The following is a 17,926-nucleotide window of genomic DNA, read 5'->3' on the forward strand; positions in this document are numbered from 1 at the left end:
ATATGAAAGAAAAGTAGGCATCATCAGAAAATTAAGTAAATGAAATAGAGGCAAGCAACCTATCAGAGAAAGAATTCAGAGAAATGGTCATAAGGTGGCTGAAAAGAATGGAAGATAAATTTGACAAGATGAGTATGAAAAAAGAGGAGCTGAAACCAGTTTGGCTCAGTGAATAGAGCGTCGACCTGCAGACTCAAGGGTCCCAGGTTCGATTCTGCTCAAGGGCATGTACCTTGGTTGCAGGCACATCCCCAGTGGGGTGTGTGCAGGAGGCAGCTGATCAGTATTTCTCTCTCATAGATGTTTCTAGCTCTCTATTTCTTTCCCTTCCTCTCTGTAAAAAATCAATAATATATATTTTTTTTAAAAAAGAAGAACCAAGATGAAGAACCAAGAAGAAATGAAAAATGACATCGCTGCTGTAAAGAACTCAATAGAAAGCATCAAGAATAGACTAGATGAAGCAGAGGACCACATCAGTGAGCTAGAAGACAAGGTGGAAAAAAATACCCAATTAGAGCACCTTCTAATGGGGGATGGAAATTTTTTTTAAAAGCAGGAGGAGAGCCTAAGGGAATTTTGGTACAACACGAAACAAAATAACATCTGCATAATAGGGATTCCAGAAGGAGAAGAAATTGAGGAAGGAATAGAAAACCTGTTTGAAGAAATAATGACAGAAAACTCACCTGATACAGGGAAGAAAAAACTTGCACAAATCCAAGAAGCTCTCAGAGTCCCAAGCAAAATGAACCCCAAAAGACCGAACCCAAGACACATTATAATTAAATTGGCAAACACCAACAAAGTAATAATCTTAAAAGCGGCCAGAGAGAGACCGAAAGTTACATATAAAGGAACCCCCATCAGACTAGCAACTGATTTCTCAACAGAAACTCATCAGGCCAGAAGGGAATGGAATGAAATATACAAAGTCATGCAAAGGAAAGGTCTGAATCCAAGAATACTGTACCCAGCAAGGCTATCAATCAAAATTGAAGGTGAAATCAGGAGCTTCACAGACAAAAAGAGGACTGAGGGAATTTATTACCACCAAACCAGCAATGCAATAAATCCTAAAGGGTCTGCTGTAAAAAAAAGAAATAGGAAGTGAAGAAGGAACACGGGTAAAGAATAAAAATGGCAACAAATAAGTACCTATCAATAATAACTTTAAGTGTAAATGGATTAAATGTCCCAATCAAAAGACATAGGGTAACGGATTGGATAAGAAAACAAGACCAATATATCTGCTGTCTACAAGAAACCCACCTCAGAAAAAAAGACGCACACAAATGAGGGTGAAGGGATGGAAAAAGGTCTTCCAGGCAAATGGAAATGAAAAAAAAAGTTGGGGTAGAATACTTATATCCGACAAATTATATCTCAAAGTGAAGGTCATAACAAGGGATAAGGAAGCCCACTTCATAATACTAAAGGAAGCAATCCAACAAGAAGAAATAACTCTGGTAAACATGTGGGCACCTAATACAGAAGCACCCAAATACATAAGAACAATCTCCTGGAGGATATCAAGGGAGAGATTGACAGCAATACAATCATAGTAGGAAACTTTAATACCCCACTGTCACCTTTGGACAGATCCTCTAAAAATATCAGCAAAGAAATATCAATCCTAAATGACTTACTAAACCAAATGAATTAATTGACATCTTCAGAACATTTCATCCCAAAGCCACAGAATATACATTCTTTGCAAGTGCACATGGGTCATATTCAAAGATAGACCATATATTGGGTCACAGGCAAAGTCTCTACAAATTCAAGAAGATAGAAATATCAAGCATCTTCTCAGACCACAGTGGCATAAAACTGGAAATCAACTACAATAAAAACAATCCAAGGAAATTAAACACATGGAGACTAAAGAGCATGCCATTAAACAATGACTGGGTTACCAGAGCGATCAAAGAAAAAATAACATCATGACAATGAAAACACAACAATCCAAAATCTATGGGACACAGCAAAAAATAAAACAGGTCATCATGTGGAATTTAAGGCTCTTATTTAATACATACTTGTTTTTTACTCAAGTAATAGTAGTCACTGATCATGGGCAAGGAGGAAATGATTTTAATTTTTTTTTTTAAGACCCTAAGTCTCCTTATATAATCATCACTTGCTTGTGAACCTATTTCCTTCTAGTCCCCTTTTTGGGCATGTGAATGAATGTATTTAACTTTCACATCTCAAATTTCCAGTGTCTAGTAAAGAATGCTAAGCAGGCCAGAAAGGTTCCGAAAAATCACCCCAAGGATAAGTTTCATTGCATCAATATCAAGAAGTTCCACTAATTATAAAACTGGTTCTAGAGCACCGGAGTAATTGTGAAAAGGAAAAGGAAAAACACCCTTAAGCCCTTCAGGTTGCTTCTTAGTAGAAAAAAATAGATTTAAGTTTGTTAAATTCCGTGGGTGCCCTCTAATGCCCTCCGTTTCTCGTGATTTCCTAAACCTGGAGTTGTCTAGTTTTGTTAGAACTCTGTTTGGATTTTTTTCCTACCAGTATCATATCATTTTCTACAGAGCGAGGCGACGGCGCGATCAGGAGGATACCCTAAACCAAAGACACCCTGAGAACAAAGACAAAAGAAGCAAAGATGACAAAGAGGTTCAAAACAAGTGTGCAGAGAGGGAGGTCTCATCAAAAGAGGAGAGGCCCGTGCAGAACACGCCTCAGAAAGCCAAGCTGGTGAAGGCAGTTGTCGATCTGGGGAGAGAGAAGATGCTCAGGTCACCAGTGGAAAAGTGGAAGAGACAGGATGACAAAGACTTGAGAGAAAAACGTTGTTTTATTTGTGGACGAGAGGGGCACATTAAAAAGGAATGCCCGCAGTTCAAAGGCTCTTCAGGTATGCACACCAGTCACACTTTGATGGTCCCAATCACATCTCAAGGGAAATCTCCTTTTTAGAGTTCTGTACTATTTATTTCTTCAACAAATCGAATGACTCAGAAAGGTTTTTTTTTTTAAGAATGTGAGAATCCATCCCCTCCTATAATTCTGATCTTTTATACTAAGTCTTAAATACGTAATTCCTGGTTTTGTTTAGCAGCTTATGAAAGTAATTTGGTTGACTTTTTAAATAAGATTATCAATAAAATGAAAATCTGGTCATCCCCAGTACCTAAAAAATGTAGCCTAAGTGACCATAAAACAAACGAACTTGAGCGTCGCTACTCAGTGTGGTTGAAGCACTGTCCAGCCGTGAGGAGGCATCAGGTTATCTCAGGATGCCAGACTGTGTGTTCACTAAGCCACATGTATTTTTATTTAAATACATGACATGCACATGCGTGGGAAAGGGACTAGAAGGAAATAGGTTATATAGTTAATAGTGGTTCTAACTGCAGAGGAAAATTATGGAGGAGTTTCTCTTTGGATTTTATCATTAAATATTTTTCTGCAATAAGTTAGATGATTAAGATGAGGAAAAACATGAGTCAGTAGTTCAAAACCATCCATTATCTTGCCTCTTCAAGTTGTTGGATCTGAATTAACATATTATCTTAAATGACTCAAATATCCATTGAAGGTACCTTTTTAACATACTGGTAAGAGTAAGGATGCCTTTGTGTCTGCATAAGCAGTTTATACACTCACTTTTTTAGAAAAACCTGTGAATGTGGATGAAATATGGTTAGTTTAGAAAAGAAACTCTGAGATCATTTTTTAATTAAAATAGTGCCCTATTTCTGTCCTCAATTGTATATGTTTGTGAACAGCATACAAAGTTAGCACTGCTGATGGTTTCCTTAGTGTTCATTCCAGTGTTCATTGTTCCCGGAACACTAATAACCTCTTCTCCACTTCATTAAATCAGAAGCATGGTGTCTCTTTCTTTCTTTTTTGTTTCTTTTTAAGACAAAGTTATAGATCACTTGTACTTTCTTTTTCCAAAAAGAAGCTTTATATGCAGAGGAGTGTATTTATAAATTAATTATTGATTTTAAAACAAGGTTTAAAACATTTATGAAAGATACATCTTGCCCTACTTCTAAAGAACCCAAACTCAAGCTCTTTTGCCCTAATGTGGGACAAATGCCAGAATAAAATTATTTTCTCTTATGATTATATGAGATAAATGTAATTAAAAGAATTTAAAATAATAGCAATAACTAACATTCATTGAGTGCCTAGTATAGACCAGGCACTATTTTAACTACATGGGTAATTGCATGTAATTTTCACCACAGCCCCATCAAATGTGGTATTATTGATATCCCCAGTTTACGGATGAGGAAACTATAAACCGTATAGATAAGATGTAATAAAGTTTAACCATGGTTATTTTTGTAGGCCACCATTCAGAGGAACTCAAGGTCCGTGTTACTAATAGGTCGAAGCACATTGTCATTGTGTTCCTTTTTGGTACAATGCAGTGGTGAAGGAATGCCCCTCTGGTCCCCAGCATGGATGGATTGCTTCCTTCTAGCTAGTAGCAAGTTTTAAGTTACCTACTAGTGAAGCTTTCCAAACAGCTAGAGCAGTGATTCTGTCAAGCTGGGACAGCAGCAAATCAGTGGGAGAAGGGACATCTTTGGGGGGAGGTGGGTATAATCCAACCAAAGCAAAGCTTTATAGTCTTTACTTCAGAATGCAGTATGTCAGTTTAAGTCAAGTAGTCATACGTATTATAAAAGTAAAATAAGAAGGGAAGGGTGGGGCTGGAGTGTGAATTTCCTCCTGTAGGAAGGAAAAATAATTAGCTAAGAGTTATGCTGCTCCCTCTCGTTTCTGCAAATACATTATTATTTTGTCCACACAATATATTCAGAGGAGCTTCTGTCATATCAACAGATAGTCTTTCTGTGCAAGTTTGGAAACAGGGCTACTGCTTTCAGTTTAAAGGAGGAACAGAAAGTGCCGATTTCTCTCTTAGGTATGTTTAAATCACAGTGGGTATGTGGATCCCCTTCTTTGCCTAGTACTTTGAGACCAACTGACACATTTGTTCAGGTAAACCTAGCTCAAAACTGAGCAGGAAGGCCTGGCAGCATCTGTCTATCCAGCAAACTTTACTGGGTGCTAGCAGCTCTGTGCTGGGTCCTCAAGGTGCTGGGCAGGCCCGGGCCCTGACTCCTTCCTTCTGGCTAACCCGCCGGCTCCCTCCTCCTGCCCTCAGCACAGTGTGGTGCGGAGGCTTGCTGTGCCAGGGATGGCAGGGCATGCTTTAAGGATCCCTGCATGTGTGTCTTGCTTTTCAGTAACTTGCAAAGTTCTGCCTCCCACATGCCTAATTTCAACTCTCCTTGGATATGGTTGCACTTTTAAAGCTCTTTCAGATGCTATTCCCTTCAATTTTGTAAACCAGTGTATTTCATTTTTTAGGCAGTGCTTTTACATGAAGACAAAAAGAAACTATATTTTTGAGTCCCCAGTCAGGTATGTGGGTTAAAAACAACAAATGTGTGTTATTTTACTTACTGCATAGTTACCACATGCCTTTTGAGATACTCCTTTTGAATAAGCAGTTTTAACAAGGATTGGAGAGCAGAATCAGCTGGGAAACTTACCCTGCCCCAGCGTCATCTCCTAAATCAGATTCTTCAAGGGTTAGGCTTGGGCCTGTATATTTTTTTAATTTATAGGTGACTAGAGAGGCCTGGTGCACGAAATTCGTGCACTTGGTGTGTGGGGGGGTCCCATAGCCCAGACTGTGCCCTCTTGTAGTCTAAGACCTCTCAGGGGATGTCCACCTGCTGGAGATCAGGCCTAAGTCAGCAGTCAGACATCCCTCTCACAGTCTGGGGCTCTCGCAGTCCGGGACCCCTTGCTTCTTACCACCCACCTGTAGCAGAGGTGGGAGAGGCTCCTGCCACCGCTGTTGCTCTCACCAGCCGTAAGCCCGGCTTCTGGATGAGTGGTTTTACCCCTGTGGGAATGCATTGACCACCAAGGGGCAGCTCCTGTGTTGAGCGTCTGCCCCTTGGTGGTCAGTGCACATCATAGCAAGTGGTCATTCCACTGTTCATTAGATTTGCATATTAGGGTTTTATTATATAGGATTCTTATACCACCCCTGAGAAGAAACCATAGTCTTGAATTATTTGTTCCTCTTCCATGCTTTTTGTTTCTGCTTTGAAATTGCCACTGTGTTGTCAACAGTGTAATCCCTTCATGGAGATTATTCACTGCACCAAAGTAAGGAAAGAAAGTAATTGTTGGTCTGAACTCCACTCTCTCACTAAGTCATTTGTTCATTCCTTTAAAACAAATATTTACGGTCCATACCCACCACCTGCTAAGTGCAGGACATGGGTCTAAACACTGAGGATACAGCATTGAACCTGCACAGCCCCTTCTCTCATTCTCGTCAGAGGAGATACATAAACATTTTGTGTGGTGACAGGTGCTAAGAAATATAAAGCAGGAAAAGGGAAGCAGAGAATGTTGGAGAGGGAGGCGGCCTTTCTTATTAAGTGACTTCTAAATTTAAGCAAAGAATTCAAGAAGGGGCCAGTCATGGGAAATTGGGGTTCGACTATTACAGCAGAATTAAAAACGTTTTTTGTCCTCCAGGGTCACTGAGTGGAATGAGCAGGAAAGGGTGGTAAGAGGTGAAGTCAGGGTAGATGGTCTGGATCAGGGAGCACCTATCAATGATATTAAGTGAGGACTTTTGCCAGATTTTGAAGGTAGCATCTTCAAACATTATTTTTGAAGGTTGGATGACAAAGTATAAATTAAGAGATGACACTATATTTGGCCTGAGCAACCAGAAGAATAGAGGTTGACTTTTCTCTGCTGAAGAGCATATTGGGGGGGGGGGGGGGGGTGGTGTTAGTTTTAGAAACCTAAGTTTACGAAACTGACTAGATACCTGTGTAGAAAGGCCAAGTAGCCAAATGGATAAACTACAAGCCTGGCCTTTAGAGCAGAGGTCCAGGCTGGAGATACAAATTTGCATATTATCCGTGTGTAATAGTAGTTAAAGGCCTGGGTCTGAGTGAGATCGCCTAGAAAGGAAATTCGGATAGAAAAGAGAAAATCATTTAGAGACTTGGGTAGAAAATAAAGGAGACAGAAAAAATGGTGAGAGGGCAGAATAGCAAGAGAGCTGGGTCCTGGAATTCAAATGGAGGAAGTTCCTCAAAGGGAAGGGAATTGTGTGAATTGCTGCTCATGGGTCTGCTGCAGCTGTAGACTGAGAATTAAGCACCGGACTTGGCAATGCAGAAGTCACTGGTGACTTTGAAAAGAGCTGTTTCTTTGGCATGCAAAGGAGAAAAACGTTATTATAGGGAGTTCTGGTGAGAAAAGCTGGGAAAGGAATTGGAGGCAACAAGACTTCAGCAATGGGCACGAAGTGTCAGGGCCCAGGTCTGCGGACAAAGGAAGCCTCTGCGGGCCTTTTGCTGGAGTTTCACTAGTCTTTTGAGTCTTGAAATGGAAGGGAGGAAATTGAGACAGAAAAGAAAAATAAAATAACATTAGCATACTAACTTTTTCACTTTTTTGGTATGAAGGGATAAAACTGTAAATGTGAGGCAAACATTCTGACTTCTGACCTGTTGATATCCTTAGTAACTTCGCTTAAAAGTGTCTTTCAGTCTCATCTGCTCCCCTTCCTCTCTCATCTTGTTCAGTAAAGTCTTTTTTAAAGGAGGGAAACTATATAAGCATGTGTAGTCTTTTGAACTTGATTGTGTACTTTATGAGAAACGTTTTTGAAATTTTAAAACTTCGCTGAGGTAACCTGACATTTTTGTACATCATGTCAACCCACATTTTGTATGCTCAGTTTGCATGTGTCATATTATTGCTAACGCACAAACAACCGTTTGCCGTTAGATTGGAGAGATGCCTGTGTGGGTTAGAGTGTGAAGAGTCTAAGCTACCTCCCATAAACGTCAGTGACTGGGAAGAAGCACTCTCAGTCCTCAGCGGCCTCCTCAGTCCTGCCGTAAAGAGAGCCCTCCCCTGCTCCACCAGCCGGGTACCAGGCGCAGTGATCTCCCCTGGGAAGGCTGAGAAAGCTCCACTGAGGAATGTTTGGTTGACTGTTAACAGGAGAAAAATAAATGGAATTGTTATGTTACTTAACTATTTCCACTTCTGCCGGGGCCAAGGTCAATTATCTCATATGAAATAATCTAAAAAGAAATAGGCATTTATTTTTATGATCCGTGAACTTTAAAGGTGGTGGGGGTTTTTTAATAGCATCAGAACTTTTTACAATCAAAATATCAAAGGCATGGGGATTGAGGTTGGTATACAGAGTGAGGTCAGATGATTCGAAGGGAAGCACAAAGCTTCAAAGAATCGCCACCCTTACCCAAAAGAGGACTGGAATGCATGAAAGGTAAAGACACGGGAGGCTCAGGGAGAAAATTCAGGAGCAGCTGTTAGCTGGGGAGGTTTTGTAATTGTTCTCAGTAGAATGCTTGGACTTATAAACCAAAAAAGGGCTACTGGGGAAACCCCCAAAATCAAATAGACAGAAGTGAAATGAGAATGGAGCCTATTATGAGATGATTCGATTGACAACGAGAGCAGCCATGAAAGAAGGATAAGGAAGTTGACAGGCTGCCCCTGGAAACAACTTTGATTCAACAAATGAAAGCCTGTGGGAAACAGACTCCACTGCAGTTTATGGGTTGTTTCTCAAAGATCCTCAGAGTTTAAGTGTCACAAGGTTTACATAAACAAGCCAAGAGTTGGTTTTACAAGGGTCAGCCTTGAACAAATATTTCCAAAACATGTTACATAGGAAAAATACTGATTCTTGCTTAGGTTAGATGTTCATTTGGCCAAAGATGAAATGTCTTAAGAACATCAGCTCTGCAGTCAGGTTGCATGGTATATTTTCTAGTTTTATAATGGTGAAACACCTACTTAGCCTCCACTTGCCTCGGTTTCCTCATCTGTTCTAAGGACTAATAAGAGAAATACCTGACCTGTAAGGATGATGAGAAATCCATGTCAAAGCACTTATAACAGTGCCTGCATACAGAACAGAGCAGAGGTTTGTGGTGGGTGGTGATTTATTGGTGTTTCTACAGGGGTATGTCAACATTTTACACATCTTGAAAGTAAAATTTTATTATAATTTTTTTAAGTGCTGGAGGAATACAGATGTTAGACATTGTAAAATGGCATTACCGATTGACAATAAGTTAGGATTTCTGTAATTATTTTCTAAGCAAGAACCTGACACTTATAAATCTTGAGCAACTGTACTAGTAAAACTTAAATTTACTACAGGGGGGGAAAAAAGAGTGTGATACCAGAAAAATACAAATAATTGTTACAGGTAGCCAAAATCTATCCTTTGTAATAAATTAAAACTCTTTAAGTAAGTACATAACAGCTGTTAAGACTGCCAAATTTATCCATGATAAACTTACCCAAATTATATATGTTCTGAATGTGAAATGTCTCAATTATAAGTAGTGTTAAATTTCCCCAAAACTCTTTCTTCTCACCAGAGCCTGTTGATATGGACAGCCCCTACTCATGCACATTAGCTGTGTTGACCTTAGGCAATAGGTTAACTTCTCTGAGCTCCAGATGTCTCATGTATAAAATTGCAATAGCACCATTTATCTGGCTGGATGCTGAGAAAATGCACCCAGATTATAGTAAGCACTCAGCCACATTTCCTGTCCTCTCCTAACACCTGTCTCCATTCTTTTTTTCTTCTTTTTTTTTTTCTTCTTTTTTTTTTTATTTCAGAGAGGAAGGGAGAGAGAGAAACATCAATGATGAGACTCATTGATCGACTGCCTCCTACACACCCCACATTGGGGATCAAGCCCACAACCTGGGCATGTGCCCTGACCAAGAATCAAACCATGACCTCCTGGTTCATAGGTTGACGCTTAACCACTGAGCCATGCCAGCCAGACGATTCTTTTCCACTAGGCTATATATAGTTCTTAATCTCCTAAACAAGATAGTGTTAAATAAAAAATTTCATGAATTTTCTTGCTCTTGCTTGTTATTTCCCTCCCCTACATACACACAGCCAACACAGTGCCTTAGATGGTCTGTAAATTATATTGTTTAGAGGTATACTTTGAAGGAACAATAGAGTGCGAATGGATAAGAACATGAGCTTTTGAAGTCAGACATACTTGAGTTTGAAATCCAGCCCACCTTTTTACTGGCTGTGTCACCTCAGCAAGTTTGAACCTCTCTGCCGCAGTTTCCTTATCAGTTAATTGGGACTAGCACCTTACAATAAGGATTAATTTCATAGATGTAAAGCCCATAGTATAGTATCAGGCAATACCACTCAATAAATTATCACCATTCTTATTACTGTAATTAACAGGAGGTATCAAACTTGCTGTAATTTATCTTACAGGACAAATTTCTTAATAAGATAGGAGTATTTGGAGATTAGAGAATTGCAGTTATAAACTGACTTTTTTGCATAAATTAACTACTCTAGCATAATTACATATAACAGTTTATTCAGTCTGTGAATCTCAAGAACTAACATATTTCTGATCCTTAATCCTCCCCCATTTTTTAAAGGAAATTACTTTTCTAAAGGTACTGCCTGTTTCTTCATTTATTCCACTTTAATTCCATGGTTTGAAATCTTAAAAATTAAAGATGCTGTACTAGTAAATAGATAAATGGGTGTCTTTTCTCCCTCATGATGATGTGTACTTACACAATTTTTTTTCTTTTTAATATATTTTTATTGATTTTAGAAAAGGGAGAGGAAGAGAGAGAGAGGAACATCAATAATGAGAATCATTAATGAGCTGCCTCCTGCACACCTCACACAGGGGATCGAGCCTGTAACCCAGGCAGGTGCCCTGACCAGGAATTGAACCGTGACCTCCTAGTTCATAGGTCGACATTCAACCTCTGAGCCATGCCAATATTTTTTGAAACAGTGTGGAGAGACCTTATTATCCATGAATGTAAATCATCCTTTTAGATATCCAGTATTCTTGCTATTCCAGGGTGTCACTATATTATTATTTCTTTAGTCATTCCTGATTAAGTGACTGTTCTAAATATATATCAATGTCTTCAAAACGTTTTATATCTCTAAGTTGGTGTCTAAATTTTTCATCATAGTTGCAAAGCTTTTGTAATTTATGGGGGTGTGGGGGATTATAAATACTGGCATTGTAAAATACAACTTTTAAATCAGCCTTAAATGTATCAAATGAAATATAAATATTATTGCAGAAACTTTACATCATTTCATTTTTTTCCTTGACTACCTTTGTTTCACTTCCACAGAATTTTATATTAAGACTGAAGGCCTAGAGCCGTGGTTGGCAAACTGCAGCTCTCGAGCCACATGCGGCTCTTTGGTCCCTTGAGTGTGGCTCTTCCACAAAATACCACAGCCTGGGAGAATCTATTTTGAAGAAGTGGTGTTAGAAGAAGTTTAAGTTTTAAAAATTAGGCTCTCAAAAGAAATTTCAATCATTGTACTGTTGATATTTAACTCTGTTGACTAATGAGTTTGCCAACCGACCACGGCCTAGTGCATGAATTTGTGCACCAGGTGGGGTCTGGCTAGCCTACACTGTTGGGGGGGACGGGAGCAATTGGGGGAAGAGCTGTAGGTGGTTGACCCCACCCCCAGTGAAAGGGGGCAGTGTTCAGGGGCAGGGCTTGCCTGCCCTGCCCCCTGGTCAAACTACTGGTCAAGAGGACAATTTGCATATTAGGCTTTTATTATATAGGATGATATATTTTTACCATATAATTCAAGCATTTTTTGATCACTTTATCATACTTATCTGAAATAAAAATACTTATGTAAATTGGAATTTTAAGCTTTTTCTTAAATCTCAAAGTATAAAATTTTCTTCGAAGTTTTTTTTTTTTTAATTCTTTATTGTTTAAAGTATTGCATTACTCTCCTTTTTCCCCCATTGATCTCTCCCCTGCCATTTCTAAGTTGTTTTTACAACCATTAGAACAATGTAATTGATCAAAGCAAACATTACAAATTTGGATTTAAAATTACTTTTTATGTTTACGTACTAAAAATGACGCATTTAATGAGCAAATGGGATTTTTCCCAGTGCATTTACCTGTCTATGGACTAATACTACTTATTGCAGGAATGAAAACAGTGTTATTATCTCTAATTTTTGTTTTTTTGTTTTCATGGTTGGTAAATATTGAAAAAAATTAGTGGTCTTTATGATAGCAAATTAAAAATAATACAAATTCTTTTGATGGTTTGGGAATGGAAAATGTATTATAACAATGACTCTTAATTATTTTTCATTCTTTAAATGACCAAAAACCACTTAGTAATGTAATATTGAAATTATTCATCGTGATCATCAGCTATTATTGTAATTTTACAAAAAACTAAAACTTTGGGATCTTATTAGAGGCGTTTACGTTTATCACAAACCATAATTTTCTTTGCCTCCTTGCATCTCGGTTTTTCCACTGCAGGACAGTATACCACATTAAGATTTGGATGGTTAGGAGATATGCCTATCTTTTGTATTGTGGTGAAAATAGGAAAAGAATTGTGAAAGGGGAGTTGGAAAGAAAAATAACCTTTCTGAGAATGCCTTCAAAGCCTTAGCCATGAAGGCATTCTCAGGAAGAATTCAGATAGAAATTGAGAGGCTGCAAGCAATTCTCTTAACTCCCCTTCCCCTCTTGTCTTGTTAAGTCAGCTCAGAAATACATACACCCAAGTTTGAAGATCACTGTGTATGTAAAACCCTATAAAGGATATTTGTCTAGGTATATATCCTCAGGATAAATTCCCAGTTAGAATGATGGGTTGAAAAGTATGTACCTTTCAACAGTGGTACCAGTAATGCCAATTTATGATTGGCAATCCCAGAGAGTCATTCACAACCTGTTTCCCACACCCTCACTTCATTGAGATACTCTTTTTTTGTCAATCTGCTTGAATTTCTATTATACCATTGAACTCAACATTTTTGTACATGCTTTCATTTGTATTTCTTCATGTTATATCTTTGCACTTTTTATTATAGTAGTCATTTTTGTTTTTAGTTCTTTGTCTACATAGACATTCATTCATGCTTTGTCAAAAGTGTTACAACATGCTTCACCACCTCCACCCCCGGTTTATTATTCTTTCAGCCTCATTTATGATTTGTTTTGCCATACAGACATTAGTTTGCTTACTTGTTTCTTTTTGTAGTTTGATTTCAAGCCAACTTTCCCATAGTTTCAAGTCATGCTTATACAATTTATGAATTTCATGGTGTTCATTTATATTTTACTTCTATTAGTTTTAAAGTATCTTCAGGTATGCTGAGATTTATGTTTATACTAGAGGCTAAGTGCACAAAATCGTGCACAGGTATGGTCCCCAGCAGCTGCCTTTCATTCTGTGCTGCCCCCTGGTGGTCAGAGCGCATCATAGCAAGCAAGCAAGCATACTCCCGGTCAGATTCCCAAGGGGACACTTTGCATATTAGGCTTTTATAGAGAGAGAGATAGAAGGTTACGTGTTTAGGTAATACATTAATAAAACTATTAGTACTATTAGAAAAGAATGGTTCTTAACACTTTGAGAAAAATATAAAAAGATACACATAATATAACAACTACCAATCTCCTAGAGAAGTAGCATCATTTTATTTTCAATTCTTTTTTTGGTTAATCCTCAGCCAAGGATACTTTTCCATTGATTTTTCTCCCCCCTCTCCCCGCCAGGAATTGAACCTGCAACCCAAGTACGTGTCCTGGACTGGGAATTGAATCTATGACCCTAGGTGCTCAGGCCAGCATTCTAACCACTTAACTACACTGGCCAGGGCACATTTACAATCTTTTTTTAAATAAAAGAGTAAAATAGTGAAAGTACCCTTTTACTACCACCCTCAGGAACATTCTGTAAGTCATATCCCCCTCCACCTGGAGGCATCTGTTACTATGAGTTGAGGGCTCCCTCAGTTCTTCATAAAAGGTCATTCATATGTATCCCTTAACATATTACCCCTGGTGAATTTTTAAATTTACATGACATCATGCTGTATAAAGTGTTCTACAACCTGCTTTTTCATATCTTTCTAACAAAATGATTTTTAAATTTTAAACATATTGCTGTATTTTTAAACATATTGCTATATATAAATTTATGGTATTTTTAAATAGTATTCCATCATATGAATACAGAATATTGAATGTATCCATTACCTAGTACATGAACATTAAATTGAGTCTGATTTTTTGCTGTTACAATGTTGTGCACATTCTTGTGTGAATGTCCTTGAGTATAGGTGAGAGGTTCTATAGGTGTGCATGCTCAGAAGTCAAATTGTTTAGGTTACAGCATATATTATTAACTGATCTCTGGTGTGGTTTTAATTAATAATCCTTTCTGAAACTGTATTAAAATGATGTCACTCTAGCGACTTGTCTGCATTTAAGAAGACTTTGACTTGGCATATGTTTAATAGATCACATTTCATATATCTAGTCTAATTACTTAATTTCAAAACAAGTGACCATTTCCAGTGTGAAACGGTTCCGTGAATAATTGACAATAAGTAGCAGATTTCTTGATGAAGTGAGACTTGTTTCATTTATGTTGGGTTTTGTTTCTTCCCCTCCTCTAGGTAGCCTTTCCAGTAAATATATGACTCAGGGAAAAGCCTCAGTGAAGAGGACCCAGCAGGAATCATGAGGGAAGGAAAATGCAGCGCTCTGAATGGCCACTCAGGCATTCCTAATCACTCTGAAAATTAGGTTCATTTTACAGGACTCAGCAGCATAGATCAGGCTTCAACTTAACATTTAAGGGAAATGTCAGATTTTTTTTTTTAACTGAATGAAATTCATAATAAGGAAAAAAAATTTTAATGTAGTCTTACCTACCACAAATCCTCATAGATTTAAGGATTTTAATAGAAAGCCATGGTGTATTTATAAAGCCAGGTTTAAAAAAAAAAAAAAAAAAAAAAAAAAAATGTAACGATGGGCCAGTATTCAGTGAATACAATTTCATGGTTTTTAATTCTTTCCAATCACACTAAAATGGTGTGCTGATAAACCCCAAGAAATTAATCCTTTCTTTCCTATAGATCCCTTTTTTGTTTTGAAGAGGGGAAATTATATTTATTGTTGTTTACTGAATTCCTGTGTGAAAGTGTGTCAAATACGTGTGAACTGCTACTACTGTGTTTACCATTTGCAAACCTTATGTTATTGATATTTGTAAAAGAAGTGATAACATGAACATGATTACCTGTTTATGTGAGTCTTCCATGGATGAGCAATGCCAATGAGGGGCTTTTTGGTATTTTCCCTCTCTAATTTTAATTAAGTTGACAAATATCTACTATGCTCCTAAAAATGAAGTGAGGAAAACAAGTAGTCTTGTTTGCTGCTAAAAACATTTTCAAAGAAAAAATGACAAATAAAATTGGTTTTTACTTTTTATGATATTCAGAAATTAGGGTGGAGAACTTAAAAAAAAAAAAAAAAAAATCCCTGCAGATTAAGAAGCCATCTCTGCCAATTGTAAATTTGCTTGGTATCATTTTGGGTCTGACTGGAACTCTCATGGAACTGTTTCTGTAACCTCACAAGCCTTTCAAAAGTACCACATGGTCACCACTGTTTCAGCTTGATTTTGAAATAAAAGCAAAATTTTGATCTGTAATTTTATCCACATCCCTTTCTAGTGAGAGTCCTAACTTCTATGAAGAAACTAGATCGGAAGGAAGGACAGTACAGATCTGAGCCTCTTTATCTCGTGCTCCCTTTACTTGTGCTTATGCTCGACTGCTGTTCCTTGATAGCCGCTGGGTGGCAAGCACTAGGAATGCACAACGAGGCACAGATTTAGGAGAACAAAAACGGAGAGGGAGGTACCAGAGGGTTTTGCTGGGTAAGCATTCCTAGATAGGAGAGAACTCAAAACATATACCCATGGCCCTTCTTTTAAACAAATTACTTGAAAACATATTCCAGCTAAAGGAGAATCATGTAAAAATTAACTTCAGAATTGTGATAGAAAGAATTAGTGATCATTCCTTACTCAATCTGAATCAATACAATCTCTTAAGTGAATTATGCAACCTGAGCTGAAACTGCTCTGCATGACTTTCCTCAGCTGCTGCTCTTCGAGTTCCTCTCTTGCCTTCATGCATGAAAGTCGACCTACTGGGCACAAGTTCTTGTCAGGCTTCCTGTGGAAAGCCTATAGATGCGCTGTTTTCTGGCATTGCAGCAGAAGTCTGAGGCCAGCCTGATTTGTATTCCCTTGCAGGTTTTATTTTTCTACTTTGAAGCTTGTGTGTTCATTCCTGTATCTTTTGTGTCAGTGACTTTTTTTTCTCAACAAAACTGAATCCAATGTATCTCCCTACCTGTTTTTTTTTATTATTGTTGTTGTCTTTTTATCCTCACCCAAGGATATTTTTTTGTATTGATTTGAAAGAGAGAGAAAAACATCCAGCTTCTGTACATGCCCCGAACTGGGATCCAAACCCACAACCTAGGTTTGTTCACTGACCAAGAGTTGAACCCGCAACTTTTTGGTGTACGGGATGACACTCCAATCAAGTGAGCAACCTAGCCAGGGCTTTTATATATTATATATTGATTTCAGAGAGAAAGGGAGAGAGAGAGAGAGAGAGAGAGAGAGAGAGTCATTGATCAGCTGCCTCTTGCATTCCCTCTACTGGGAATCGAGCCTGCAACTTGGACATGTGCCTTTGACTGGAATCGAACCCAGAACCTTTCAGTCTGCAGACTGACACTATCCATTGAGCCAACCCAGCTAGGGCTTAATCAATTTGAAAAAGTTTCTATTTTTTTTTTTCCTCAAAAATCCTTTTGTCTTAATATTCCTCTCATCTTTTTTCTTTCTTTTTTTTTTTTTTTATTTATAGAAATGTGATGTGGTCAAAGGATTTGACTATTTTATTTATTTATTTTTTAAATATATATTTTATTGATTTTTTACAGAGAGGAAGGGAGAGAGATAGAGAGCTAGAAACGTCAATGAGAGAGAAACATTGACCAGCTGCCTCTTGAACACCCCCTACTAGGGATGTGCCCGCAACCAACGTACATGCCCCTGACCGGAATCGAACCTCGGACCCTTCAGTCCACAGACCAATGCTCTACCACTGAGCCAAACCGGCTTCGGTCCTCTCATCTTTTTTCTTCCTGCTAGGAAAACCTCTCAACTTTAACCTCCCCATGACTAGCTTGATTTTTTAGTGTCATTCTGCTGATGCTGTTTCTAATTAAATTTTTTCATCATTTCACTTCTAATTTTCTTGACTAATTCTCACCCACTTCCTTTTCCTCTCATTTTAGCTTAATTTCATTATCTTCCTTTTCATAGAAACCATGTTTTCTTCCTTCCTTTTAGGGATGTTGAAAGATTCCTGCATTCTGATTTCCAGAGTAGATTCTACCCTGTGTACTCTGCTGTTAGTCTGATTTTGAGCCTTCCTTCGGGGTTAGTGGGACAGTGGCCAGCATTTGTCAGCAGACCTGGAAAGTGGGTTGCCCATAGCTTTTTGCTCCCTTCCTTTGGATGCCAGTGATAGCCCCTTCTCAGCGCCCCTCCGGGACAGATACATCTGCCCCATATCATGTTCAGTTCCCTGAGGGTGGCTATCTTTTGGATGCAGCTGGCCTCTCTCTTAACAGGCTCTACAAATGCCCCACTACTGGGGTTTTTTTCTCTTTCAGGAACAAACAAAAATATGAAATCCATTTTTTATAACCCCATTCAATAACAAATACCTTGCTTGGTGTGTACAGTATCAACAATGTGCACAAAGATATTATTTAGTTGTTCTGAGATCACTTCAGTTTATTTTTTCATCTTAAAATGTATTTCACAAATGGTTCTGGGTGGTTGTTTTTTTATATTTCTCAAGTGGGAACATTTGTGAGTAGATAGGTCAAAGGGGTTCATAGTGTTTCAGGCCAAAAAAATTTTTTTTTCAAA

The 17,926-nt window shown here is 38.2% G+C and overlaps 1 protein-coding gene across 8 annotated transcripts in view; it reads left to right on the forward strand.

Moving 5' to 3' along the window:
• The window catches only part of TUT7 (terminal uridylyl transferase 7), a 61,128-nt gene extending 45,512 nt beyond the window's left edge, over positions 1-15,616 (forward strand). For 3 of the 8 annotated variants that reach the window (XM_084897931.1, XM_084897929.1, XM_084897930.1), the window contains exons 26-27: positions 2,550-2,875; positions 11,236-14,555. In XM_084897931.1, coding sequence (XP_084754057.1) covers positions 2,550-2,875; positions 11,236-11,318 — 409 coding nt within the window. In that variant the 3' untranslated portion in view covers positions 11,319-14,555. The other 5 variants (XM_084897932.1, XM_084897933.1, XM_084897935.1 and 2 more) reach the window with 3 other exon arrangements.
• The last annotated feature ends 2,310 nt before the right edge of the window (positions 15,617-17,926 follow it).

The sequence above is a fragment of the Pipistrellus hanaki genome (genome assembly GCF_964339955.1).
Source record: "Pipistrellus hanaki genome assembly, chromosome: 11".
In the NCBI taxonomy this organism is placed as follows: domain Eukaryota; kingdom Metazoa; phylum Chordata; class Mammalia; order Chiroptera; family Vespertilionidae; genus Pipistrellus; species Pipistrellus hanaki.